Source organism: Erinaceus europaeus, chromosome 12 (genome assembly GCF_950295315.1).
Source record: "Erinaceus europaeus chromosome 12, mEriEur2.1, whole genome shotgun sequence".
Taxonomy (NCBI): domain Eukaryota; kingdom Metazoa; phylum Chordata; class Mammalia; order Eulipotyphla; family Erinaceidae; genus Erinaceus; species Erinaceus europaeus.
This window is the reverse complement of record NC_080173.1, coordinates 47,515,186-47,543,082: the sequence shown is the minus strand read 5'-3', so window position 1 is coordinate 47,543,082 and position 27,897 is coordinate 47,515,186. Positions and strand designations below refer to the sequence as shown.

The 27,897-nt window shown below is 46.7% G+C and overlaps 2 protein-coding genes across 2 annotated transcripts in view; one reads left to right on the top strand and one right to left on the bottom strand.

The window, feature by feature from the left end:
* Positions 1–2,026: 2,026 nt before the first annotated feature.
* On the top strand, positions 2,027–11,614 carry CNP (2',3'-cyclic nucleotide 3' phosphodiesterase). The gene is made up of 4 exons (XM_060203474.1): positions 2,027–2,197; positions 2,637–3,306; positions 7,522–7,661; positions 10,245–11,614. Exons 2-4 carry the CDS (start codon positions 2,694–2,696, stop codon positions 10,692–10,694), a joined length of 1,203 nt encoding a protein of 400 aa, XP_060059457.1. The 5' UTR covers positions 2,027–2,197; positions 2,637–2,693; the 3' UTR covers positions 10,695–11,614.
* Positions 11,615–12,447: 833 nt separating this feature from the next.
* The window catches only part of DNAJC7 (DnaJ heat shock protein family (Hsp40) member C7), a 36,827-nt gene continuing 21,377 nt past the window's right edge, over positions 12,448–27,897 (bottom strand). Inside the window, exons 3-8 of the mRNA XM_060204884.1 lie at positions 25,599–25,715; positions 19,848–19,921; positions 17,605–17,751; positions 16,095–16,247; positions 13,587–13,649; positions 12,448–12,792 (exon numbers count right to left, since the gene is read on the bottom strand). Coding sequence (XP_060060867.1) covers positions 12,755–12,792; positions 13,587–13,649; positions 16,095–16,247; positions 17,605–17,751; positions 19,848–19,921; positions 25,599–25,715 — 592 coding nt within the window. The 3' untranslated portion in view covers positions 12,448–12,754. The remainder of the gene's footprint in view (positions 12,793–13,586; positions 13,650–16,094; positions 16,248–17,604; positions 17,752–19,847; positions 19,922–25,598; positions 25,716–27,897) is intronic.

The window sequence follows — 27,897 nt, the reverse complement described above, 5'->3', positions numbered from 1 at the left end:
AGAAATGGAGAGAGGAGGGGAAGACAGGAGGAGAGAAAGACAGACACCTGCAGACCTGCTTCACCGCCTGTGAAGCGACTCCCCTGCAGGTGGGGAGCCGGGGTTCGAACCGGGATCCTTATGCCGGTCCTTGTGCTTTGCGCCACCTGCGCTTAACCCGCCGCGCTACAGCCCGACTCCCCTAGAAATATATTTAATAAAAAATTAATTTAAAACATTTTAGGGGGAGTCAGGCGGTAGCGCGGTGGGTTAAGCGTACGTGGCGAGAAGCTCAAGGACCGACGTTAGGATCCAGGTTCGAGCCCCCGGCTCCTCACCTTCAGGGGAGTCGCTTCACAGGCGGTGAAGCAGGTCTGCTGGTGTCTATCTTTCTCTCCCCCTCTGTCTTCCCCTCTCTCCATTTCTCTCTGTCCTATCCAACAACGACGACATCAACAACAATAGCTACAACTATAAAAACAAGGGCAACAAAAAGGAAATAAATAAATATAAAGGATTTCAGGGAGTCGGGCGTTAGCGCAGAGGGTTAAGCGTACGTGGCACGAAGCTCAAGGACCGGCATAAAGATCCCGGCTCAAGCCTCAGGCTCCCCACCTGCAGGGGGTAACTTCACAGGAGGTGAAGCAGGTCGACAGGGTCTACCTTTCTCCCTCTCTGTCTTCCCCTCCTCTCTCCATTTCTCTCTGTCCTATCCAACAACGACGACATCAGTAACAACAAAAATAGTAACTACAACAATAAAACAAGGGCAACAAAAGGAAATAAATTATTAAAAAAAAACATTTTAGTGCAATGTTGTGTGTGTGGGGGGGCTCAGCGATCCGCATTTTAAGCACACACTTGGTCCGGCCTGTGCCTGCGGCGATGCAACGGGACCGCAAGTTCGCTGCAGCCAGGGCTCCTCGCGTGCACGTGCCCCGGGGGCGCGTCCTCCCGCGTGGGCAGGCGCGTGGCCGCCCTCGAGCCAGTTTCGACTTCCCTGCGCCGCGCCTGCGCCGTGAAGCCCCCCGCGGCCGCCCGCGCGCCCCGCCCCCGGGCTATGTAAGGCGGCCAGGGCGCTGCCTCCCGCCCCGCTGCAGCCCGAGTCCTTCCGCGCGGCCGGCGGCCCGGAGCGCTGGTGCCTGCTGGCAGTGACGGCGGCTCCCCCTCCTCATCATGGTGAGCGGGCGCGGGGAGCCCGGGCCGAGTGGGCCCTCGACCGCAGGGCGCTTGGGGATTTCAGGAGGGAGAGTCATGCAAATAAGGAAGCCGACTGGGGACTCGAAACTTTGCTGGCGGCCCAGGGCCGCGGCGCGGGTGGCTCTGGAGGAGGCGGGGGCTCGGCGGCTGCACTTGGCGGTGCGGCGCCCCCAGGAGCCCCCGGCTGGGGCCCGCCCCGCGCGGCCGCTCTGCCTGACCTGCCCTGGCCTGCACCTGCCAGCCGGGGCCGAGTCCGTTTAGAGGAAAAGGCTTGACGGTTTGCAGCAGAAGCTGCTGGTTCTGTGGTTTTGTTTTTCTTTTTGATAGATACGAGGTGGGGTGGGGGTGGGGTGCAGAAAGTGCAGAGCACAGCATTGAAGCTGTTGCCACGTGTGGCATTTTAGCAGACCGGGAAACTAGTGGCTCAGAGAGGTGCTGGGGACACACAGCAAAGTGACAGGGCAGAGCTAGACCCTGAAGGCAGGTGTCCTGTGCTGCCCAGTCCTGGGGCAGGCGGAGACCATGACATGGTGGGGGCCCAGCAGCAGGGGAGGAGGTGGCAGGCACCGTGAATGACTTCTTTGTCCTGGGCTCTCGCCCTGCCCCCACCAACCCTTCTGTGAGACCATTGTCGTCCTCCCCCCCCTTCCCAGACAAGAGGGTATTATCTGTTGCTACCATTGTTGGGGGAATGGAGGCAGTCTTTGGGTAACCCTCCTCCATCTCCTCCCTCCTCCTCACATTCAGGACCAGGGCAGCTGTGGCTTTGCCTAGATGTGGAGAGCCACCCCCTCTCCCCGCAGAGGCCATCCTTAACGGGGGGTGGGGTGGGGAGTATAAGAGTTAGATCTGGTCCTAGAACCAGTAGTCTTCAATTCTGCCCTGTGCACGCAGTCTACACGCCTTCACTCTAGCGGTGGTAGTCCTGGGTGATCATTAAAGTCATAGCCTGAGGTAGAGCAAAGTAAGAGTTCTGGAAGGTTTGGCTGAGCGGTCCTCCACAGCCAGGCGCTGACAGGTACAGCAGACACAGAAGGAGGAAGAAGCCAGTCACCCCACCGCTGGGGGATGGCACCCACATCTGGGGGGGCAGGTGCTTGTCCATCAGGCTGGGGTTCCTGGTTAAAACCTACCTGCGGAGGGTGTGGGGGGGTCACAAGCAGTGAAGCAGAGCTACAGGCGTCTTTCTCCCTCTCTGTTACCTCCGTCTCCTCTCAGTGTCTTGCACTGCTCAGTTTTGGCTATGGTGGTGTGGAGGATGGAACCTGGGAGCCACCTCAGGAATGAGCGTTGGTTTGCATAACCATTATGCTATCTCCCCACCCTCAATGTCTCTATCATATATTTAATATATATTAAAAGGCAAAAACATAAGGCCAGACAGGGCTAAAAGCTGGCAAGATAGCCCCCCCCCCCCCCCCCCCCCCGTGACATCTGCTCTCTCCCTCCTCTTACAGAACAGGGGCTTCTCTCGGAAGAGCCACACATTCCTGCCCAAGATCTTCTTCCGCAAGATGTCTTCCTCTGGGGCCAAGGACAAGCCTGAGCTGCAGTTCCCATTCCTGCAGGACGAGGAGACAGTGGCCACGCTGCAGGAATGCAAGACGCTCTTCATCCTTCGAGGCCTGCCAGGGAGCGGCAAGTCCACACTGGCACGGCTCATTGTGGACAGGTACCATGACGGCACGAAGATGGTGTCTGCTGACACCTACAAGATCACTCCTGGTGCTCGGGGAGACTTCTCTGAGCAGTACAAGCAGCTGGACGACAACCTGGCTGCCTACTGCCGCCGGAACGTCCGAATTCTTGTGCTAGATGATACCAACCATGAGCGGGAACGGCTGGAGCAGCTCTTTGAAATGGCTGACCAGTACCAGTACCAGGTGGTGCTGGTGGAGCCCAAGACAGCGTGGCGGCTGGACTGTGCCCAGCTCAAGGAGAAGAACCAGTGGCAGCTGTCGGCTGATGATCTGAAGAAGCTGAAGCCTGGGCTAGAGAAGGACTTCCTGCCGCTCTACTTTGGCTGGTTCCTGACCAAGAAGAGTTCCGAGAGCCTCCACAAAGCTGGCCAGACCTTTCTGTCAGAGCTGGGGAACCACAAGGCTTTCAAGAAGGAGCTCCGACACTGTAGGTGGCGGGGTGGGTGGGTGGGTGGACTGGGGGGCACCTGGCCTGTTTATGAGCACCCTTGCTTGGCCACAAGATGCTCCATGCACAAGACTGTGGTTCTCTCTCTATTATTCTTCTTTATAGAGGATGAGAGGTAGGGAGCAGAACAAAGAGAAGGAGACACTACAATGCTTCACCAGTCATGAAGCTTCCCACCTGCAGGTGGGGACCTGGATCTAGAGCCTGAGTCCTTGTGCATGGTAACGTGTGTGTGGGTGGGTGCTACTTCTTGACCCCACATTTTTTTTTTAAAAAAGTACATTTATTTTAATGATATACACACATAAACAATATATATATATGGGGGGGGGGTGGAGATTGACCAGAGCACTGCTTAGCCTTAGCTTTGGTGGTACTGGGACTGAACCTGGGACTTTGGAGCCTCAGCATGAGAGTCTCTTTACATAACCATTATGCTATCTACACCACCCCCCCCGGCCTCAGCTCCTTTATTTACTTATGAGAGAAAGAACCAGAATATCGATTTGGCACATGCAGTGCTGGAGATCCAACTCAGGACCTCGTACTTGGGATTCCTACATTTTATCCACTGTGCCTCCTCCTAGGTCTGTCTTTTCCTCTTCTTCCCAATCCCCTTTCCCAGCCTGGATCTAGATTAAACTCACTGAAATACCGAAAAATGGTAACTAGGACTATGGTTACCTCACTGGGGCTAGTTCTCAGGCCTTGGATTGCCCAGATGTTTGTTGTTTGCTCTGTGGCATCCCCCTGCTCCTGAGAGCACTTGTCTCACAGCAGGTCCAAACCCTTCATTTTGCAGATGGGAAAGTGCCCAGAAAGGATGTGGAACTTTCCAAAAGCCACAGTGAGAGGCCTGAATGCTGTTGACCCGGGGAGGAACCCCCCACACACACACACACACTCATACACACTGGGTTAGTCCAGGTCTCTCCCCACAACAGCTGTCTGCTCCAATGACAGGGCAGCCTTGTGTACAATATTCTTTTCTCCTATGGTGGATTATTGGGGCAATGAAACTTGAAAATCTAGCTATGTCTTTAAACCATCTTCATTTCTCCTAATTTTTTCTTTTTCTTTTTTTTTGGTGCATTGTTGAGCCTAGGGCCACATATGTGCAAAGCATGTGAACCACCAGTGAACTCATTCCTGGTCCTTAGTATCCCCCAATTGTAGATTATCTTCACAGTTGAAAGATCCCACCTATATTTCTTTCCATTGCTTAGAGGCTGGTAGTTTGTGCTTCTGTAGAGGCACAGATTTGTGCCTCCAAAAGCTGAAACCCTGGGAGCAGTGACACTGGCCGGCATGAGCCTGGTCCCTGTGACTGGCTTAAGAGAAACTCACCCTAGAGGCATGGCTCCTGGTTGGAGCTGGTGGTTTTTACTGTTCAAAAGTGGAATCCTTTCCTCCCCGTGATACAGCAGGAAAAATGGAATGGGCATGGGTTTCCCTCCCCTGAGAGATAGCCTTACAGGGCCTCAATTCTGAGAGAAAAAAAAACATAACAAAACAGGCAAAACCTAGTAGCTCCAAAATTACCCACAAGCCTTGGGATCTGGATATTGAAACCACAGAAAATCCCAAGACACTTTGAGCACCAGGCCCTTGATCGACTCTTATCCACTAAACAAGCCTGAAAGATATATGGTGAGCAGATAAGCTCTTGGCTAGTGGTCATGGGAGAACTGGGGCGTATGGTCACCCTAAGTGGTGCATTTGATTGAGAGATAAAACCTAGGTCAAGCTGTTAGTAAGTAGATACTATGTTTTCTGGTTCCTTCCACTGTGCCAGGTAGTTCCCAATCTTTTTTTTTTTTAGTGTGATTTGCACACTGAGTGACCTCCATAGGGCCAATTATTTTGGAAAGGGAGAGTGAGGGCACCCGGCAGGTTGAGCTCAAACAAGTCCCTAACTGCATCAGGACTCAGCTTCAAGCCTTCAGGCCCCATCTGCTGCTTCATGAGTGGTGAAGGTGTCTCCCTCTCTCTTGATTTGTCTCTATCCAAAACAAATAAAAAATTGTTTTAAAGTAAGAAACAAAATCTAAAAAAAGAAAGAAAAACAAAAGTGAGAGACACCATAGCAGTGCTTCCCCGCCCTGTACTGTCCATGGTTCCCTTGTGGTGCCAGATCTCAAACCCAGGGCCTTACACACGTTTTAGTAGGTGAGCTACCACCCAGTCCTCTTTCTTCTTCTTTTTTTAATGTTTTATCTACTTATTCCCTTTTGTTGCCCTTGTTGTTTTATTGTTGTAGTTATTATTGTTGTTGTTGGATAGGACAGAGAGAACTGGAGAGAGAAGGGGAAGACAGAGGGGGAGAGAAGGATAGACACCTGCAGACCTGTTTCACTGCTTGTGAAGTGACTCCCCTGCAGGTGGGGAGCCAGGGGCTCAAAAAGTGCCACCCCACCAGGGCCTCCTGTGTGATTCCACTGCTCCTTAAAGGACATTTTTCCCCTTCCTTTCTAACTTTGGACAGAGACAGTGTGAGACAGCCATTCCTAGAGTCTTCTGATGCCATGTGTACTGAGACCCAGAGTTTCATGTGCGGCAAAGTGTGCACTCTACTGGGTGAACTACTCCCAGTTTTTTTTTTTCTTTTCTATATCACTTCTCATGACTTGCTTCCCCCTTGGAGAGGTGATGCTGGTGAATTTTTTTTAATCTTTTTTTAATTTGATAGGATGGGGGGGGGGAGGAGGGAGAAAGACACCTGAGTATCTGCTTCATCATTTATGAAACCTCCCCCAGCAGTTGGAGAGTGGAGGCTTGAACCTAGGCCCTCACATATTGTAATGTGTGCACTTAACCAGGTACACCGCTGCCCGGCCCCCTGTGAATCTAGTTCTATCTCTTGAAGGAAAGGGGTGATAGAGAGGAAGGATTAAAAAAAATTCACCAGCATCACCTCTCCAACAATAAAACAACAAGGGCAACAAAAGGGAATAAGTAGATAAAACACCGCTGCCCGGCCCCCTGTGAATCTAGTTCTCTCTCTTGAAGGAAAGGGGTGATAGAGAGGAAGAGAGACACCTGCAACACTGCTTTACCACTTGCAAAGCTTTTCCCTAGCAGGTGGGGACCAGGGGGGGTCAAACCTGGGTCCTTGAACACTGTCACACCACCCGGCCTACCCATTTGGGTACAAGTGCTACAGGATTTTCCAGGCTGGGGGGAGAGATAATATCTCCATATGTGATACATCCAGTAAAAGCAGTGAATGTGGGCACCTGTTCATTTGGCTAACTGATAAGAGGAAGGAGAGGTAGTGGACTGCTAGAGAATTGCTTAGTGGGGGTTGATAGCATAATGGTTATACAAAGAGACTCTCATGCCTGAGGCTTCAAAGTCCCAGGTCCAACCCCCTGTACCACCATAAGCCAGAGCTGAGTAGTGCTCTGGTAAAGAAAAAAAAAAAAAAAAAAAAGGAGTATGTGCATAGTGTCCCAATTAAAAAATATATATAAATTGGGGCCAGGTAGTGGTTGAATATGCTTGCTCCCCATCTGCGGGGGGAAAGCTTCATGAACAGTGAAGTAGTGCTATAGATGTCTGTCCCGGGCAGGGGTAGATAGCATAATGGTTATGCAAACAGACTCCCATGCCTGAGGCTCTAAGGTCCCAAGTTCAATTCCCTGGCACCACCATAAGCCAGAGCTAAGCAGTGCTCTGGCAAAAAAAAAAAAAAGATGTCTGTCCCATTTCCCTCACAACTTCCCTGTCCTATCAAATAAAATAAAGTAAAAAAATTATTAATTTTAAAGGATTTTATTTATGAGAGGAAAAGAACAAAACATTATTCTGGTACAAGCACTGGCAGGAATCAAACTTGGGACCTCATACTGGAGTCCAACATAATCCATTGTGCCACCTCACAGACCACAAAAGATCTACTTATGCCAGAGCCAGAGCATCACTGGCATATGTGCTTTCTGCTGTGCCATTTCCCAGTGTCCCAGTTTTTTTTTTTTTTTTTTTTTAACTTTATATGAGAGAGGAAAGTAAACCAAAGTGTCTCCAGCATATGCACTGCTGGAGACTGAACTTGGGCCTTCACACTTGAGAGCCCCAGCACTTCAGCCAGTGCAACCAGGTATCTGTGGTGATACAGATGTTAGGATGTGTCTGGGGGAACTTGGCCCCATGTCCTTGCTTTCCCATCTTGACTGCCACTCTGTTTCCCTGCAGTCATCTCTGGAGATGAGCCCAGGGAGAAGATTGATCTGCTCAGCTACTTTGGAAAGAGACCCCCGGGTATGCTGCACTGTACAACCAAGTTCTGCAACTACGGGAAGGCGGCTGGGGCAGATGAGTACGCCCAGCAGGACGTGAGTGCTCTCCAGGGACCCTACTAAGGTGGGAGGGTACAAGGCAGGGACCTCAAGACAAAGGGCCTTTCCTGGCCCACCACAGTGTATTGGCAGGCCTTAGGTACTTTTTACTGGAAGACCCCACCCCACCCTACCTCACCCCACCTCACCCTCAGCAGTGCCACCAGTTTGTGTATTCCTCTCAAGGCCTGCCCAGCAGTACCTTTTCCTTCTGCAAATTTACTGGCTGGCAGTAAATTTACTCAGAATTGCCCTAGGACAATGGGCCTTATTTTATTGGCTGAGGGGGACCAAACCCTTCCCCACCACATGTCCTGAGCTCACAGCCTCCAGACACTGTAAACCTTTTTTTTAATTTAATTTTTTAATTATCTTTATTGGATAGAGACAGCCAGAAATTGAGAAAGAGGGAGAGAGACAGAGACACCTGCAGCCCTGCTTCACCATTTGTGAAGCTTTCCCCCTGCAGGTGGGGACTGCGGGCTTGAACCTGGGTCCTTGAGCACTAATTTGTGCACTCAACCAGGTGTGCCACCACCGGGCCCCAACACTGAACCTTTAACACTTCACAGTGATGTGTTGCCTAGATGTACATAGCTCTCTCTCTCTCTCCAGCCTCTAGTCACCTCAGCAAGGCCTTCCCTTTCCCCTTCACCACTTACCCCTCCTCTGGGGAGGTTCATTTTACTTGCTTACACATTGATTTCCTCAGATGGAAGCTCCCAGAATGTTGTGATAGTCTTGTTCATCCCTGTACTCCTAGCATGTATCGGAGTGGCACAAATGAGTATCGAATACTTTCTAATGAAACCACACATTGATTTACCAGTATTTATTAAGCAGCTGTATGCTATATGCTAGACACTGTTGGGACAAGGGATTGTGAGAGATGTGTTTTCTCAGAGGATCAACAGATATATGATCAGATGTAAACTAAGGGTGTAGGAAGTAGGTTCTGATGAAAGGTGTTTGTTTCATTCTGCCCTCTAGGATACTGTCTGGACACCAGAGTGAGCAGAGCAGTAACTACAGCATTTATTCTGGGTCTAACACTATTCTTTTTTTTTTTTTTTGTCTCTAGGGTTATCACAGGGGCTCTGTGCCTGCACTAGAATCCACTACTCCCGGAGGCTATTTTTTCCCTTTTTGTTGCCATTGCCGTCATTATTGTTGAATAGGACAGAGAGAAATCAAGAGGGGAAGACAGGGGGGAGAGAAAGACACCTGCAGACCTGCTTCACCGCTTGTGAAGCGACTCCCCTGCAGGTGGGAAGCCAGGGGCTTGAACTGTGATCCTTATGCTGATCCTTGCGCTATGCACCATGTGCGCTTAACCTACTGCGCTACTGCCCCCAATTTATAAAATGGAAATATTGACAAGACCATAGGATAAGAGGAATACAGTTCCACACAGTTCCTACCCCCAGAACACTGTATCCAATCCCCTTCCTTGATAAGCTTCCCTATTCTTTATCCCTCTGCCAGTATGAACCTTGGATCATTACGGGATGCAGAAAGTGGAAGGTCTGGCTTCTGTAATTGCTTCCCCACTGAACATGTCGACACTATTCTAATAAGCTCCTCACCTTATCATTTCTTGCATCCTCACAGGCAGGTTCTGTTGCCATCTTTTTTAAAAACAATCCATGTTAGAGAACACCAGAGTATCACTGTGGCTTCTGGGACACCTGGGGCTGAACTTAGGACCTCATACTGGAGAGTCCAAGGCCTTATTCACTGTGCTACCTTCCAGGTCCATTCTTTTATTATTTTTTAAAAATATTCTTGTTTATTATTGGATAGACACAGTCAGAAATTGAGAGGAAGGGGGAGATAGGGAGAGACAGACACCTGCAGCCCTGCTTTACTGCTTGTGAAGCTTTCCCCCTGGAGGTGGGGACCAGGGGTTTGAACCTGAGTCCTTATGCACTATGTGAACGATTAACCTGGTGCGTCACCACCTGGCCCCCCCATTCTTTTATTTTTTAAAATATTTTATTTTTAATGAGAAAGATAAGAGGAGACAGGGAAAGAGAGAGAGAGAACCAGACATCACTCTGGTACATGTGCAGCCAGGGACTGAACTCAGGACTTCATGCTTGAGAGTCCAATGCTTTATCCACTGTGCCACTCCCCAGATCACCCGCTATTTTATTTTTTGTGTTGTTTTTAAATTTTCTACTGAACACTTTTAAATTTATTTATTTTTATTGGATAGGACCAAGAGAAATGGAGAAGGGAGGAGAGGATAGAGAGGGAGACAGACCCTTGCAACAGTGCTTCACTACTGGTGAAGCTTCCCCCTATAGGTGGGCAGTGGGGGCTCAAGCCTGGGTCCTTGCACGCTGTGATGTGTGCTTAATCAGGTACATAACCACCTGGCCTGGGCCAATGTTATTTTTTACCCAGAGCCCTCCAGGGGCCTAGATCTTCACATCAGCCTGAACAGTGTCCACGGAGGGCCCCCAGGTCACACAGGCTGCAGGTCTCATTGTAGATGACATGCCCTGTGCTTGTTCCTACCTGCCCAGCTTTGGTCAGCCTGTCCTCCAGCTTAGTCCTCTGGTTCTCACTGCGCAGGTGGTGAAGAAATCTTACTGCAAGGCCTTCACGCTGACCATCTCTGCCATCTTTGTGACACCCAAGACAACTGGCGCACAGGTGGAGCTGAGCGAGCAGGAGCTGCTGTTGTGGCCAAATGAGGTGGACAAGCTGTCCCCCACCGACAACCTGCCCCCAGGGAGCCGCGCTCACATCACTCTGGGCTGTGCAGATGACGTGGAGGCTGTGCAGACGGGCATTGACCTCCTAGAGATTGTGCGGCAGAAGAAGGGGGGCAACCGAGGCGAGGAGGTGGGTGACCTGCACCGGGGCAAACTCTACAACTTGGGCAATGGGCGCTGGATGCTGAACCTAGCCAAGAAGATGGAGGTCAGGGCCATCTTCACTGGCTACTATGGGAAGGGCACACCTGTGCCTACACATGGCAGCCAGAAGGGGGGTGCGATGCAGTCCTGCACCATCATTTGAGTGTCTGCCCCACATGCCCCTCCCTCTAGAAGGGAAGAGGGAGGAGGGAGGAACATGCCCTCTGCTTGATCTTTGTTTTCAAAAGTTTTTTTTTTAAATTCTGTTAACTTACTTGTAACTTCAAAGAAATGTGTACAATAACTGCCTCTCTCCCTGTGTACTCTCTTCCCCTCTTTAACGTTCCAGTTGTCAACACAACTACCCTGAATGGTTGGCACTGTTCAGGAACCTGGACCAAAGTTGATGGAGCCAGGCTTGGCCATAGCTGAGCCCTCCTCTAGCCACTGGTGCCTCTAGTGCCCCTCCCTCCATTCTGGCAGGGGTGCATAGCACAGCCCTACAGGGAGGTCGCCACAGCTGTGGAAAACTGCTGGTGGGTTTGAGAGGGACTCCCTTGGGCTTTGATCTTGATTCTTAATCAGTACAGCCCCAAGAAGGCTTGAGCGGTTTGTCTCTCCCCTTTGGTCCTAAGTGCCTGTCCCCTCCTCCATACCATAACTAGGTAACAGTTTGATAGCTAAGAAAGAAAACAGCAAATAGCCAACCCTAGGCTGGCTACTGGTTTTACCCCAGGAAGAGGTGACTGAGGCTAGAGATGTGACCTTGGTGGGGAGGTCTCAGCCTCACTCATCCTCCCTGGTGCCTCTGCCTCCTCTAAAGGGGGTTGGTGGGTACCAAGAGCCAATGGAGTGGGCTCTTGGCTGTTAAGGGGCAAGCTCCTCCCAGTGCTGGGGGGGGCTAGCAATGCTACATGTATTGTGGTCTCTGGGCTGCCTTCCTCTGCTTTCTGCTCAGTAACGGGGCCTTGCTAATCAGGTTGTCATTTGACAAAAGTACTTGGGATTTAAGTTACTATTCTGACTTGCCCAACTTCAGCAACTTGTAAGACTGGTAATGAAATAAATCATGTTAATCCTAGACGTGTACAGTCTCTCTCCTCTTCTGTGCCCAGCTCAAAGACTTGTTGGGAGGCAAGGGTTGGCTGTATTAGGACTGGCTTTGTCCCACGGCTTGGGGCCGTCGGTCCTGTCTCTGCTGGCTGGGCACAGCTGTGGTGAGGCAGGGCAGCTGAACAGTGTTGGCTTTCATGAGTTGGTAGAAAGGAGATAAGCTTAGAAACACATGAGGTGGGGGCCAGTGGGGCACAAGGAACATGTAGCAGTCTGTCATCCCCCGTTAGCTGGAGCAGCAGGCACACTCACTGCGTAACCGACACACACACACACACACACACACACACACACACGGACATTTTCAACTTTAGTTGTTTTTTTTTTCTTCTATGTGGGCACTTTAGTGACCTGCTTCCTGGGTCCAGTGAGGGTCTGTAGTTCAAGGAGGCAGAAATTGCACTGGTCTCCATCTTCCTCAATGCTCTCTTTAGCAACAAGAACCATGAGAGCCTGTGTAAACAGGTCAGCCCAGCCGGACAATTCAGTCACCACACTCCGTGTGAGCTTTGGATGCACAGCTGTTGTGTGAATTCACGGTGGCTTCTGGTGGCTCTTGCTATAAGCTAAGCATGTTTTCTAGACTTTCTGTGACGGACACCAGGCTGGGCACCACAGCATTCCTGGGGGTCTGCTCGGCAGCTACACATTAATTAGGTTCAGCAGAGGTAGCTATGCCCTACTTGCTTCCAGATTCTGGGAGCTCACCCCCTTTGTGGGGCATCTCTCCCATGCTGAGGGCTCAGCTCTGGCTCATTTGACTTTGGTGTGACACAAAGCGGGTGACAGTGTAGAGTACCACAATGGGTCAAAACATTTTATTCTCTTAATCTTTTTTTTCTTTTTTAATAAAGTTAAACTGTAAAACAAAAATTCACAAGCTGCCTCCCTATCCGCCCCCCACCTCCCTCCCCTACCCGCAGTCTTCGGTGCTGGCTCCCTTTCCTTCACCCCACTCACAGAGACACAGGGTAGCCAACCGAGAAAATGAAACTGCTCTAAGTACATGGAGACATGATGAAGGGAGGAGGTGAATTGTGTCCACATTCAAGGTTGAACTGAGCAAATCTGCATTTTATCTGGATAGTTTTTCTGAATGATTTCTTATCACTAGCCAAACTGAAAAAAGAAATTTCCTGGACCAGATGCTGTAAAGGAAAAGAAAATTTTGTTAGTTGGCTCTGTGAGGTTTCTAGGGAAGATCACTTTATTCTGATTATGGAAAAAGTCTTGAAGGGCCACTTCAAACCCAAACAGAAGCCTCAAGAATACCAGACAGCTCGGGGTATGACAGCACGTCACTGTGTTATTTCTTTCTTTTTAAAATATTTATTCCCTTTTGTTGCCCTCCTTTTCTTTATTGTTGTAGTTATTACTGATGTTGTAGTTGTTGGATAGGACAGAGAGAAATGGAGAGAGGAGGGGAAGACAGAGAGGGAAAGAGAAAGATAGACACCTGCAGACCTGCTTCACCGCCTGTGAAGTGACCCCCCCTACAAGTGGGCAGCTGGGGGCTCGAACTGGGATCCTTACACCAGTCCTTGCACTTTGCGCCACCTCAGTGTCTCATTTCTAAGACCTGGGCCTTGGCGCTTAAGTCCTGACACTAGGCAATTAGAGATGCCCCTGGCCCTAAAGAGACGTGCCCAGGATCCCCTCCTCTTCCATCCACTTAAAAAAAAATTTTTTTTTAAATCTTTATTTATTGGATAGAGACAGGCAGACATCAAGAGGGAAGGCAGTGATAGAGACAGAGACAGACACCTGCAGCACTACTTCACCACTCACAAAGCATTCCCCCTGCAGGTAGGGACCGGGGACTTGAACCTGGGTCCTTGCACATTGTAATATGTCGCTCAACCAGGTCTCCCACCATCCACTCTTGGCACATATGACTCAACTGCCTAATGGGGGAGTTGTGATATCCATTAGGCATACCCACCTTCAAAGCTGAAGCCCCCAGGACCACCAAAGAATGCCTTGAAGATATTGTTGGCGTCAAAATCTGTGGAGCAAGATAACAAAGAAAGGGGTAAAGTGGTGAAAAGGAAGTGTTGAGAGGAGCTTACCATGACTCTGAGGATGGGTCTCCTCCAAAGCTTTCCCTTCTTTTCCAAAAGCTCACACATTAGAGATGAGCAAACCACCCCATCCTCTGCAAAACCAGATCCCACATCTCAGATATGTCCCCTTCAGCCACAGGAAAATGCTCTTTGCCTCCATCCACCAGGCTGCGCCTTGTACAATTAGGAATGCCCCCTGCACTTAGTAACTAGACCTCTACAGACTTGTATTCCTCTAATGCGATGGCTGATACTGAAAAAGCAAAGCTGTCTTGCTTAAATGCTATCAAGAACAATTAGGAGAACCAGATCTATGATACACTGTATTTGATCCCATGCTGTTTAGACTGCACAATAGATAAAAGCTATGGTTTATTAAGCACCTACTATGTACCAGTTATACTGCTGGTAATTTGTACATATACTGGGTTGTCATCAAAATGACATTTTTCTATACAAAAATGCATCATGACTTTTCCAACAACGAAATACTCTCTTTTCTTTAACTTTTCTTTCTCTCTTTTCCCTTTCTTTCTTATTTGTCGGAGACAGACAGAAGTCGAGAAAATGGAGGGAGACAGAGAGAGAGACACCTGCAGCACTGCTTAACCATTCGCAAAGTTTTTCCCCTGCAAGCGGGGTCGGGGGCCTTGAACCTAGGTTGTAACATGCACTCAACTAGGTGTGCCACCACCCCCCACCCTTTCTGCCATAGTACTGATCAGCTCTGGTTTATGGTGGTTCGGGGAATTGAATGTGGGACTTCGGAGCTTCAGTAATAAGAAAGTCTCTCTGCTATCTGTATTATGCTACTGTCCTCACCCAGAAATATTCTCAATTAATATTCAATAAAATAGAAATAGGGAGCTCATGCAATCTGCCCCAAGGTCCACGGCTAGTAAAAAGAGCAAAACCCAAAACTCCAACTCTGTAGTCCAGTGCTGGGCTCCCTACCTGGCTACTAGGTCTAGTGCCTTCCCTGAGCTGCACAAAACTTTTCTCTACCAGTGGAGACCATAGGTATGTGTGTCCGAAAGTGGTTTTTTTTTTTTTTTTTTTTTGCCTATGCATCTGCTACTCTTCCTGGGTCACCCAACACAGTGAATGGCTCCACACAGCTAGCTTTGCAAGCTCACTCACTCTCCGCCCTTTCTAACACATTCAGATCTATCAGTACTGCCCAACTGTGCCCTCCAACATCTGGTGTCTTCCCTCCATGTCCATCCTTCACCTCTCCTCACTGCCATCACAGAAATATTTCTAAAGCTTAAATCTGATCCAGTGCCTGTATGTGTGAGTTTCTAGCACTGCATATGCCAGAGTGTTGCTTGGGTCTTTCTAGCTCATGACATAAAATGGTGGCCTGGAAGGTGGCAAATGGACAGTGTTGGACTTTCAAGCATGAAGTCCTAATTTTAATCCCTGGCAGGCATCGAATATGCCAGAGTGATGCTCTGGCTCTCTCTCCTCCTCAACCTCTCATAAACAAAATTAAAAAAAAAAGAGAGAGAGAAAAAAACATCTTTAAAAAAGTCTGTCTGGAAGGTGACATGGAGAAAGTACTGAATTCCTCAAGCATAAGGCCTAGAATTCAATCCCAGGCACAGCTTTAGTGAGAGTCCTCTAGTGTTTTCTTTCATTAATAAAGAAAGAAATGGGATTGCTGGAGTAATATTCAACTACCAGAGCAATGGATTTGAATGTCTTTTTTTAAAAAAAATATATTCTGGGAGTCGGGCTGTAGCGCAGCGGGTTAAGCGCAGGTGGCGCAAAGCACAAGGACCGGCATAAGGATCCCGGTTCGAACCCCGGCTCCCCACCTGCAGGGGAGTCGCTTCACAGGCGGTGAAGCAGGTCTGCAGGTGTCTATCTTTCTCTCCTCCTCTCTCCATTTCTCTCTGTCCTATCCAACAACGACAATAATAATAACTACAACAATAAAACAAGGGCAACAAAAGGGAATAAATATTTAAAATATATATATATATATATTCTGTTTATTTTCTCTTTTGTTGCCCTTGTTTTTCATTGTTGTTGTAGTTATTATTATTGTTATTGATGTCATCGTTGTTAGGACAGAGAAATGGAGAGAGGAGGGGAAGACAGAGAGGGGGAGAGAAAGACAGACGCCAGACCTGCTTCACCGCCTGTGAAGCGACTCCCCTGCAGGTGGGGAGCCGGAGGCTCAAACCGGGATCATTACGTTGGTCCTCGAGCTTTGTGTCACGTGCGCTTAACCCGCTGCACTACTGCCTGACTCCCGGATTTGACTATCTTAAGATTCCAGTTGAATCCCCGGCCACCACATGTGCTGGAGTGGTGCTCTGGCTTCTCTCTCTTGGTTTTTATAGTGGAAGGGAAAGTATGCCATTAGAATGGCAACCTACCACCCATATTCATGCCCTCTTCATCCAGGTCCTGTCCGCTGTCATAGCGGGTCTTTTTCTTCGGATCAGAAAGGATGGTAAAAGCTTCTCCAACTTCTTTAAACTTTTTCTCCTCCTCCTTCTGAACTTCAGCACTGGCTCCACTGTGCCGATCTAAAGGGAGATCAGGACAAACTCAGAGGCTTAAGGAAGTTTCTTCTTTCTTTCTTTCTTTCTTTCTTTTATATTTATTTTCCCTTTTGTTGCCCTTGTTTTTCATTGCTGTTGTAGTTACTGATGTTGTCATTGTTGGATAGGACAGAGAGAAATGGAGAGAGGAGGGGAAGACAGAGGGGGGGAGAGAAAGAGAGACACCTGCAGACCTGCTTCACCGCCTGTGAAGCGACTCCCTTGCAGGTGGGGAGCGAGGCTCAAACTGGGATCCTTACACCAGTCCCTGCACTTTGCACCACGTGCGTTTACCCCGCTGCACTACCACCCGATTCCCCAGGAATTTTTTTCTTTGTTACAAATCTGAATCTTTATTGTTCTGAGATAAATGTTATAAACAACTCAAAACAAAACCCTCAATATTCAGTCTCAGAGAGGTGTGTCTCAATACCTATCACATGTAACAAGAACAATTCTTTTAAAAAAGAAAAAGGAAAAAAGAGAGCTGGGTGGTGGTGCACCTGGTAGAGTGCACATGTTACAGTGCACATGGCCCCGGGTTCAAGTCCCCGGTCCCCACCTGCAGGGGGAAAGCTTTGCGACTGGTGAAGCAGTGCTGCAGGTGTCTCTCTATCTCCCCTCCTCCTCCCAATTTCTGGCTGTCTCTATCCAATAACTAAAGATAAAACAGGAGCTGAGGGGTGGCGCAGCAGGTTAAGCACACATGGCAGAAAACGCACAGACCAGCATCAGGTTCCTGTTTTGAGCCCACGGCTCCCCACCTGCAGGGGGTTCGATTCACAGGCAGTGAAGCAGGTTTGCGGGTGTCTATCTTTCTGATTTCTCTCTGTCCTACCCAACAACGACAGCAATAACAACAGTAACGATGATAAACAAGGGCAACAAAAGGGAAGAAAAATAAAAGGAAAAAAATGATACTATCAAAAAAAAAATTGAGACCACTATGTGTGATTTTAGAATTTAGTACTTCTTGGGGGTTGGGCAGAGATGCAGAGGTTCAAGCCCCTGTTCCCCACCTGCAGGGGGAATGCTTCATGAGCAGTGAAGCAGATCTGCAGCTGTCTACCTTCCTCTCCCCACTCTTATCTCCCTTCCCCTTTCAATTTCTCTCTCTACTATAAAAAAAAAAAAGTCACTAGGAACAGTGGATTCATAGTGCAGGCACCAAGCCCCCAGTTAGGAAAAATAAATAAATAAATAAATTGGTCCTTCTTCAAATTTAGAGAGTATGGAACTTAGCAACACCTCCCCAGCAAGCCTGCTAGAGGCTTTCATTCTGAGTTAGGCAGTGGGCCTGTCTTGCCCTTCCCACTCAGTTATCAGCTCCCATATGGTCTACCTGGATGGTGCATTAAGGCTCGTTTCCGATAAGCTTTCTTGATCTCGTCTTCAGAAGCATTCTTGTCCACTCCTAAAATCTTGTAGTAATCTTTCCTTTTACTCTTCTTTAGTTCCAGTTGTGCATTTTTAAGGAGTTGTTTGTGTTCTAAGGGAGATATCTAGAGTCAATGGATAAATATGATTCTGGCTTCCATAACCTAATCCCTAGAAACAGTGTTGACTGTACCAGGGGCTATTAAATATTTTTTCCCCTGAAGATTAAAAAAAAAAAAATCTCAAAGGTAGAGGAGGTGACACAGTAGCACAGCATGTGCCTTGCATGTCTGGGTCCTATGCTCAATTCCTAAGCCACATAAAATGCTGAAGCAGTGGCCCAGAAGTGGCACAATGAATAATAAAGCACCGGACTCTCAACATGAGGTCCCAAGTTTGAGCCCCAGCATGCTCTGGTTCTTTTTCTTCCATTAAGTAATAAAACCTTTTTTAAAAAATGGCGGGAGTCGGGCTGTAGCACAGCGGGTTAAGTGCACGTGGCGCAAAGCACAAGGACCAGCATAAGGATCCCGGTTCGAACCCTGGCTCCCCACCTGCAGGGGAGTCGCTTCACAGGCGGTGAAGCAGGTCTGCAGGTGTCTGTCTTTCTCTCCTCCTCTCTGTCTTCCCCTCCTCTCTCCATTTCTCTCTGTCCTATCCAACAACGACAACAACAATAATAACTACAACAATAAAACAACAAGGGCAACAAAAGGGAATAAATAAATAAAATAAATATTTAAAAAAAAATGGCATAGTGGTTATAGAAAAAGCCTGAGGCTCCAAAGTCCCAGGTTAAAAATTCCCTATAACACCATAAGCCAGAGCTGAGCAGTGCTCTGGTAAATAATAATAATAATAATAATAATAAAAGAACTAGTAAAGCATCAGACTTACAAACTTGAGGCTCCTGGTTCAATACCTGGTGTTGCATGTGCCAGAGTGGTACTCTTACCTGCTTTCCGCTCTCTGGATGTCTCACATTAAACTTATATACAATCAATAAACCAAAAACTCTTGGGAGGTAACGTAGTGTAACGTTTTGGATTTGAGGTATGAAGCTCCAAGGCGAAGCCTTGACACCACATATGCCAGAGTGTTGTTCTGCGCACCCACCTCCCTCTCCCCCATCATGGGAACAAAAAGCAAGCAAGCTACTAATACACAGGTTTCTCACATCAACCTCACCACACAGAAAAGGAAGTGAAAGTGATAGGGAGGACCTGACCTTAGAAAACAGGTGCCGGGGACTGGGTGGTAGCCCACCTGGTTGAGCACACACATTACAATGTGCAAGGACCCAGGTTCAAGTCCCCGGTCTCCACCTGTAGGGGGAAAGCTTCACAAGTGGTAAAGCAGTGTTGTAGGTGTATCTGTGTCTCTCTCGCTCTAGATTTCTGGCTGTCTCTATCTAATAAATAAAGATAATTAAAAAAAAAAAGAGAGAGAGAAAAGAATGAAAGAAAGAAAACAGACGCCTATGTCAAACTCAGGATCTCTGTTTGGATTTCTATGCAATCCTTCATGATGATAGGTCCCAACCCCTACATCAAACTACCCTGTGTCAGTTTTAGAGTTACTGGAAAAATAGTTCAACTGGTAGAGTGTGGGACTTTCACATAAGAGTATTCTGGTTTGAAGCCCAGATGTACTAGAGTGGTGCTTTGGCTTCTCTTTCTCAATGTGAACTTTCTGTTTATCTAATATGAAATAAATAAGAATTTAAAAAATCTTAAATGCTTTGAGGGTTGGGGAGATTGTTTAAACTCTTAGGTCAGTCCCTAGTACCACCATAGCCAGAGCTGAGCAATGCCCTGGTAAAACAAAACAAAGAACAACAAAAATACTTTACCTATAAAAGACTATCAAATTCCCCCAAACCTGGAAGCAACCCAGGTGCCCAACAACAGATGAGCGACTGAGCAAGCTGTGGTCTATATGCGCAATGGAATACTGCCCAGCTATTAAAAACGGTGACTTCACCATTTTTAGCCCATCTTGGATGGAGCTTGAAAAAATCATGTTTCATGTTAAGTGATATAAGTCAGAAACAGGATAAACATGGGACGATCTCACTCTCAGGCAGAAGTTGAAAAACAAGATCAGAAGAGAAAACACAAGTAGAACCTGACCTAGAATTGGCGTATTGAAGAATAAACTATTTTCCTTTTAAAAATAAATAAGTAAAAGGCGATCAAGTCCCGTTACCTTTTGTTTTCTCTGTCTGATACACCTTTTCATAGTCCCGGACTGCTTCTTCATACTGCTCTGTGTCCGTGTAACTGAAAAGGAAACCAGGGCAGTGTACAGTTCTTAGATATAAATAGCAATAGTCTCAGCATCACCGCTCTTGAGGGAAGAGGAATGACTTAAGATATACACGATTTTGGCTGAGATGTTTCATGAACAGGAGTCCTTAAGCTGGCAGTGAAAGGAAAGTGACTAGGTAACTAGTTCAAGAGGAGGAAGAAAAAAGAAAAGAAAAAGCCTTCATGACATTTGGATCTTACTAGCAAAGTGAAATTCTGCTCTAAGCAGAAAGCAACCAAGAGGAGAAGCTTCTTTGAATTTTGCACACATCTACCAAGAGACATCTGGACTGCTTTAAGAAAAGAAATGTGATGGCATTTACTTCATTATTTGAGATTAAGACACAAAATATCGAGTTATTGAGTGAGAAAAATGGAAGAACTTTGAAAGCTATAGTGCTACTGACATGCGGGTTTAGCTCCAATCCATAGAAGTGGTATTAGTGAGCCACTACTTGATCAAGATGGTAGCTGCCAGAAAATGCTTCCACTAACACCAGTCCAAGAGATCTTAGGCAGGTTGAGACAGAAAAGGTGACTGAATACAGCACTGCTCTCATTTCCATAGTGTAAAAGGAGGGGCCATGGCTCAAGATGGGAAGACACTCCCTTAGCAAGCTGATTGCCAGGCCACTTAGGCGCTTCTTCCATAGAAGCAAAGGAGTATTTCCATGCTGTGATAAGATCAATGGCATTAATGCTGACCTACCAACTAAAGAGCTTATGGTAAGAGCTCTAGAGGCAAATGCCACCAGCTGGAGAGTGGGAAACGACTGTGGTGCAGGTGCATCTTGTTCCACCACAAACTAGCTTCACAAACACTGGCACCCCACCAGGTGTGGAGGCCAGGGCAGGTGGGTTGCTACTGGTGTAGCCAGTACAAGAAAATCCAACTATCTCTTTTGCTTGTAAAATACTTATGTATTCCCTTTTGTTGCCCTTGTTTTATTTTATTTTGTAGTTACTATTGTTGTCGTCGTTGTTGCTGGACAAGACAGAGAAATGGAGAGAGGAGGGGAAGACAGAGAGGGGGAGAGATAAGACACCTGCAGACCTGCTTCACCACCTGTGAAGGGACTCCCTTGCAGGTGGGGAGCTGGGGCTCGAGCGGGGATCCTTCTGCTGGTCCTTGCGCTTTGCGCCATGTGCACTTAACGCACTGTGCTACCACCAGACTCCCAAAAACCCAACTATCTTATCAACAGAAATCTCTATTGGCAATATCTTGATTTATGGCTTTAAAAAAGTGGGAAGACACCCAAAGACACCAATTTCATCTGCTCTATTCCTACCTTTTGGTTCCTGTCTATTTAACAACTTGTCCTGCTTTATGTCTTACCACCTTTCAGCCACCAAGTTGCAGTTGCTACTATGATTCCATTCTGACTTCCCTGGACAGACGACCTCATCAATGTGTCCTGAAGTCTCACCTCTCCAGAGCCCTGTCCCATTAGGGAAAGAGAAACAGGCTGGGGAGTATGGATTGACTTGCCAATGCCCATGTCCAGCAGAGAAGCAACTGTAGAAATCAGAACTTTCACCTTCTATACCCTCAAAATAATTTTGGTCCATACTCTCAGAAGGACAGAGAATAGGGAAGTTTGAATGGAGGGGATGGGACAAAAAACTTGATGGGAACTATACAGAATTATATATCTGTCATTTTATAATTTTGTAAATCACTAATAAAAGGGGCCAGGCAGTGGCGCACCTGGTTAAGCGTGCATGTTACAGTGCACTAGATGAAGGTTCAAGACCCTGGTCCCCACCTGCAGGGGGAAAGCTGAAGCAATGCTGCAGGTGTCATCTCTCTCTCTTTCTACCCCCCCCAATTTCTCTCTGTCTCTAGCTAGTAAGTAAATAAAAAAGAAAAAATCACTAATAAAAAACTTTAAAAAACACTGCTTCACAAGTGATGAAACCAAGTCTGCAGGTGTCTATTGTCCTATCAGAAAAAAAAAAAAAAAGTGGTAATATGCTGGAGGCAAAAAACAAAAAACAAAACCAAAACAAAACAAAGCAAAAAACCACCCTAAAACAGTGGCCTACATAAACAGGAGAATAATGTTCAGGGACTCCAAGAATGCTTATACTGGGTTGTTGGAAAAGTCATAAAGCATTTTTGCATGAAAAATATGCCATAACTTTTCTGACAACCCAACAGAATGAGATATATAAAACCAAGCAAAGAAAACCAGTAACTGATGTGACAAATAAGAAACCTTAATGAACTTTTTTATTTCTTCTTGAAGATTTTATTTATTTATTAATGAGAATGATAGGAGGAGAGAGAAAGAACCATATATACTATGGCACATGTGTTGCTGGGGATTGAACTCAGAAACCTCATGCTTGAGAGTCCAATGCTTTGTCCACTGTGACATCTCCCCGACCAACCATAATGAACTTTCTAGGCTCATGGGTAATATAGTAAACATTTTCTTTCTTTATTTTTAATTAATTCATTTTTTATTTGATAGAACAGAGAAATTGAGAGGGGAGAGGGAGATATATAGAGACAGATACCTGCAGCAATGCTTCACTGTTAATGAAGCAACTACCCTGCAGATGGGGACAGGAACTTTTTAATTTCTTTTTTTAAATATTTATCTATTTAGTCCTCTTTGCTGCCCTTGTTGTTTTATTGTTGTTGTTATTGATGTCGTTGTAGGATAGGACAGAGAGAAATGGAGAGAGGAGGGGAAGCCAGAGAGGGGGAGAGAAAGATAGACACCTGCAGACCTGCTTCACCGCCTGTGTGAAGCAAACCCCTGCAGGTGGGGAGCTGGGGGCTCGAGCTGGTATCTTTACCAGAGTCCTTGCTCTTTGTGCCACCTGTGCTTAACCCGCTGCGTTACCACCCGACTCCCTTATTTCATTTTTGAGAGAGAGAGAAGAAACAGATCAGAACACTGCTCAGTTCTGGCTTATGGTGGTGCTGGGGATTGAACCTGGGACCTTGGAGCCTCAGGCTCTTTTGTAAAGCCATTCTATTGTCTCCCCAGCCTCTTTCTTTTTTTTTCTTTTATCTATAAAATGGAAATATTGACAATACTAGCCTCTTTCCACTCTCTTCTCTCTCTCTCAACCAAAGCATTGCTCACAGCTCTGATTTATGATGATGCTGGGAACTGAACCTGGGACCTTGGGTGCCTCTACCCCCACCCCCCCTTTTAATTATGTTTATTTATTTATTGCATAGAGACAGCCAGAAATGGAGAGGGGTGCCTGTCCCCCCCATTTCTTTATCACCAGAGTACCATTTAGCTCTGGCTTATGCTAGCATCTCAAGTAAGTTGCCCTTTTCTTCACACTTTTAAAAATATGATGGTAGTACCAGGGTGACAGAATAGTGATTATGCAAAAGACTTTGATGCCTGAGGTTTTGAGGCCCCAGGTTCAACTCTTGACACCACCCACTGTAAGAAAGAGCTGAGCAGGGCTTTGATAAAAACAACCAAACAACAGAAAATAATTTTTTTTTTACTGTTGTTAGTTATTTTGTTATTGATGTCGTTGTTGTTGGATAAGACAGAGAGAAATGGACAGAGGAGGGGAAGACAGAGAGGGGGGAGAGAAAGATAAGATACATAAGATACCTGCAGACCTGCTTCACCGCCTGTGAAGGGACTTCCCTGCAGGTGGGGAGCCGGGGCTTGAACCTCCATCCTTATGCAGGTCCTTGCGCTTCACGCCATGTGCGCTTAATCCACTGCACTACCACCCGACTCCCAAGAAAATAATTTTTAATAACTTAACAACACCCTTATATAGTAGCTCCCCACCCCCAAAGTTGAAGAGAAGTAGAAAAGTAGCTGGGTATTACAGAAAACAAGCGATCTCTGGCTGACAACAGGAGATATAGTAAAGATCTAGCACTTCCCCAATTTTAGGGGTAAACTGAGGCAGACTGGCAGTGGTTGTACATCTGCTTAGACTTTGGCCTGAGCTCATCTCCAGAACTTCTTGTCAACCCAGCTGTTCCAGGGAAGTGTTGGCAAGCTCTTGGTCAACTAAACCAAACACCGCTCCTTGTGGTGGGATCTCAGACACAGTCACCTGAAGGATAGTTGTTTGCTTCTACTACAAAGACTTACTTGATGAAAGCAGTTCCTGGTTTAAAAAAAAAAAATTGCACATACAGAACCGGGAGCTCAAACCAGGATCCTTGTGCCAGTTCTTGCACTTCACACCACGTGCGCTTAACCAGCTGCAACACTGCCCAACACGCCCCCCCCCCCCCCTTTCTACCAGAGCACTGCTGAGCTCTAATTCATGGTGGTACAGGGATTGAATCTGGGATTTGGAGCCTCAGGCATAAGAGTGTTTGCCTATCCATTATGTTATCTAGCCCCGCCCCACATTTCTCCCCTTTATCTGTAAAGATGACAGACAGTATCATAGAATTCTGTATATTTTTCTATTTGACAGACTTAGAAATTTATTTGGAAAAAATACACAGTTTTCCTTTTTTTATTGTGGGCAATTCTGGGAAATACTGGGTTGTCAGATAAGTTATGACCATTTTTCTATGCAAATATTTATCATGACTTCTCCAACAACCCAACAGATTATATTCTGCACCTGAGGAGACTGGAGAGTTTAAAGAACTATGAAAGCAGGAGTTGGGTGGTAGCGCAAGGACCGGCCTAAGGATCCCAGTTCAAGCCCCCATCTCCCCACCTGCAAGGGAGTTGCTTCACAAGTGCAGGTCTGCAGGTGTCTATCTTTCTCTGCCCGTCTCCCCCTCCCTTCTCCATTTCTCTCTTCATATCCAACGATGACATCAATAACAACAATAAAACAACAAGGTCAACAAGAGGGACTAAATATTAAAAAAAAGAAACTATTTAAAAAACTATGAACTCAGAAGATAGAAGTAACAGCACTTTTCTTTGGAGGACTAGTATCCAACAAAACAGATGTTCTTGAAGGAACTTAAATACAGGATGCCCTCTATCTAGAAATAAATTTAATCTGAAAGAAGAGATAGTTCTGGGAGAAGTCTTTCCTAGTCCTTTTAATATTCCTATCTAGAGAAAAGAGTCAGGTTGTACAAAAGTAAGATAAACAAATATGCAGGGGAAACCGTGACTCTGAAGACAGGTGTTTCCTGGCCCATCATCACTGAGACGAAGATATTTTTAAAAGGGGGTTTCTTGTACAGCTCAAAGGCTGAGCTGATTTGAATTCTTTCCAACTCTAAGACTGTCTTCCCTAATTCAGAACAAGATAAGCACAACTGTCAACTATATCCAAGAGATACTTTATTTCGTCTTCTTCCAAACACCATACATTCATTCAACAAAAACATTTATCAAGTGAGCACCTACTGTGTGCCAAGCTAGAGGAAAAGTGTAAAACACAAAATAAAATCTCCAAAGGAAATGAATTTAACAAAGAGGATTTAGGTCAGGCATCAGAGGAAACTTACTGACCGTGAGGGGCATGGGAGACTGAGGGAGCTTGTGCAATCTCCTCCGCTGGAGGTCTATAAAGATACTCTAGGGCTGGAACAATCCCACCTAGAGGCAGGGGGAAGGACCAAATGACCTCACAACATCCCTGGGTCTGCTTCATCATCCGAATGCAATTCCCCTGGCAGGTCATCAGCAACTCCCTCTTCCCACCAACCTGCAGAAGCACTTACCACTGAGCTCTTCTCAAGTAGGCTTTTATATATGTGTCATCGAGCTTCACTGCATTTGTGCAGTCTTCTATTGCATCATCTAGTTTCCTAAGCTTCAGGAGAGAGAGAGTAGTCACACTTCACAACTCTGGTGATTAAGGAAGCCCAGAAGCTGTGAGCATGGCTTCACATTTTTCTTAAAGTTTTTTTTTTTGTTTTAATTATCTTTATTTATTGGATAGAGAGTCAGAAATCGAGAGGAAGGGGGAGACAGAGAGGGAAAAAGAGACAGAAAGACATCTGCAACCCTGCTTCATCACTCGCAAAGCTTTCCCCTTGCAGGTGGGAACCGGAGGCTTGAACCTGGGTCCTTGCACACTGCAACATATGTGCTCATCCACCACCCAGCTCCAAGCTTCAAAATTGTTCTTCTTCTTTTTAAATTAAAGTCATTGCTCTCTTGTTTGCATTTTTAAAATATTTATTTATTCCCTTTTGTTGCCCTTGCTGTTTTATTGTCATCACTGTTGGATAGGACAGAGAGACATGGAGAGAGGAGGGGAAGACAGAGAGGAGGAGAGAAAGATAAGACACCTGTAGACCTGCTTCACTGCTTGTGAAGCGACTCTCCCCTGCAGGTGAGGAGCTGGGGGCTCGAACCGGGATCCTTACTCCAGTGCTTGCGCTTTGCACCACACCTGCACTAACCTGCTGCACTACTGCCCGACTCCCCAGCTTCAAAATTCTAACAAGATCATGATGCAGGTTCCTATACTCATTCTTGGCCACTGGGAAAGCCAACATCTCAGAGGGCTAAGGATGACATATTTAAACTGGTTTCCTGGGCCCAGAAGGCTGTGTAGTGAATACAACACTTGTAAACATGAGGTCTTCTTGAGTTCAACCTCTGGTATCCCATGGACCAGAGTGATGCCCTGATCCTATCCTCCCGTCTCACCCCCCACTCCCTGCAACAAATAAAATGTTTTAAAAAATAAATAAAATGGGAGTTGGGCGGTAGTGCAGCGTGTTAAGTATAGGTGGCACAAAGCACAAGGACTCTCATAAGGATCCTGGTTCAAGCCCCCGGCTCCCCACCTGCAGTGGAATTGCTTCACAATTCTCCCTCCCCTCTCTCCAATCCAACAATAACAACATCAATAACAACAATAATAAAACAAGGGCAACAAAAGGGAATAAATAAATTAAAAAAAAAGAAAGTCTTAATAAAATAGGGCGGGGATAGATAGCATAATGGCTATGCAAAAAGACTCTCATGCCCGAGGCTCCAAAGTCCCAGGCTCAATCCCCCCCACACCACAATAAACCAGAGCTGTGCAGTGCTCTGGTGTTTCCGTTATTTTTCTCTCTCTGCATCTCTCTCAAAAATAAAACAAATAAAATACTTAAAAAAATGTTTAACAAAATAAAATAAACTGACAACTGATTTCTTTTCTAGGAGATGGAAGCCAGGTACATATTTCTGCAAGGATAAGCCACCTCTATTATTTTAGATTAGCGCCCAACCAAGACATGGAAATGGTTAGTGGCAGCTCCTGCAATTCATTCTTCTGTAGGCCAAGTAGAGGGATCAAAATTCACTGTATTTTTTGACTAACAGAACTTTGTAATGGCAAAGAGTATTATTATTTTTTTCACGGTGTAGAACCACTTTTAGTAGAAATGGGAAATGTTTGAGGGTGAACAGATCCCGCAAGTTTTCTTAAATTCTGTAGAAAAGATGAATGTTTCTCTCGCAAGTTTCTAGCAATGAGATAGCAACTAAAACATTTCCAGTTATCTATGGTTTAGCCTTACTGGGCAGATTCCCAAATACCTCCTTGGTGTCCCTTAAAATTATTTGCATAGTTCGAGCCCCTGGCTCCCCACCTGCAGGGGAGTCGCTTCACGGGCGGTGAAGCAGGTCTGCAGGTGTCTATCTTTCTCTCCCCTCTCTCTCTGTCTTCCCCTCCTCTCTCCATTTCTCTCTGTCCTATCCAACAACAAAGCAACGTCAACAATGGCAATAATAACCGCAACGAGGCTGCAACAACTAGGGCAACAAAAAGGGGGAAAAAAGGCCTCCAGGAGCGGTGGATTCATGGTGCAGGCACCGAGCCCAGCAATAACCCTGGAGGAAAAAAAAAATTATTTGCATAGGGGGTCGGGCGGTGGCGCAGTGGGTTAAGCGCATGTGGTGCAAAGCGCAGGGACCAGCATAAGGATCCTGGTTCGAGCCCCCGGCTCCCCACCTGCAGGGGAGTCGCTTCACAGGCAGTGAAGCAGGTCTGCAGGTGTCTATCTTTCTCTCCCCTTCTCT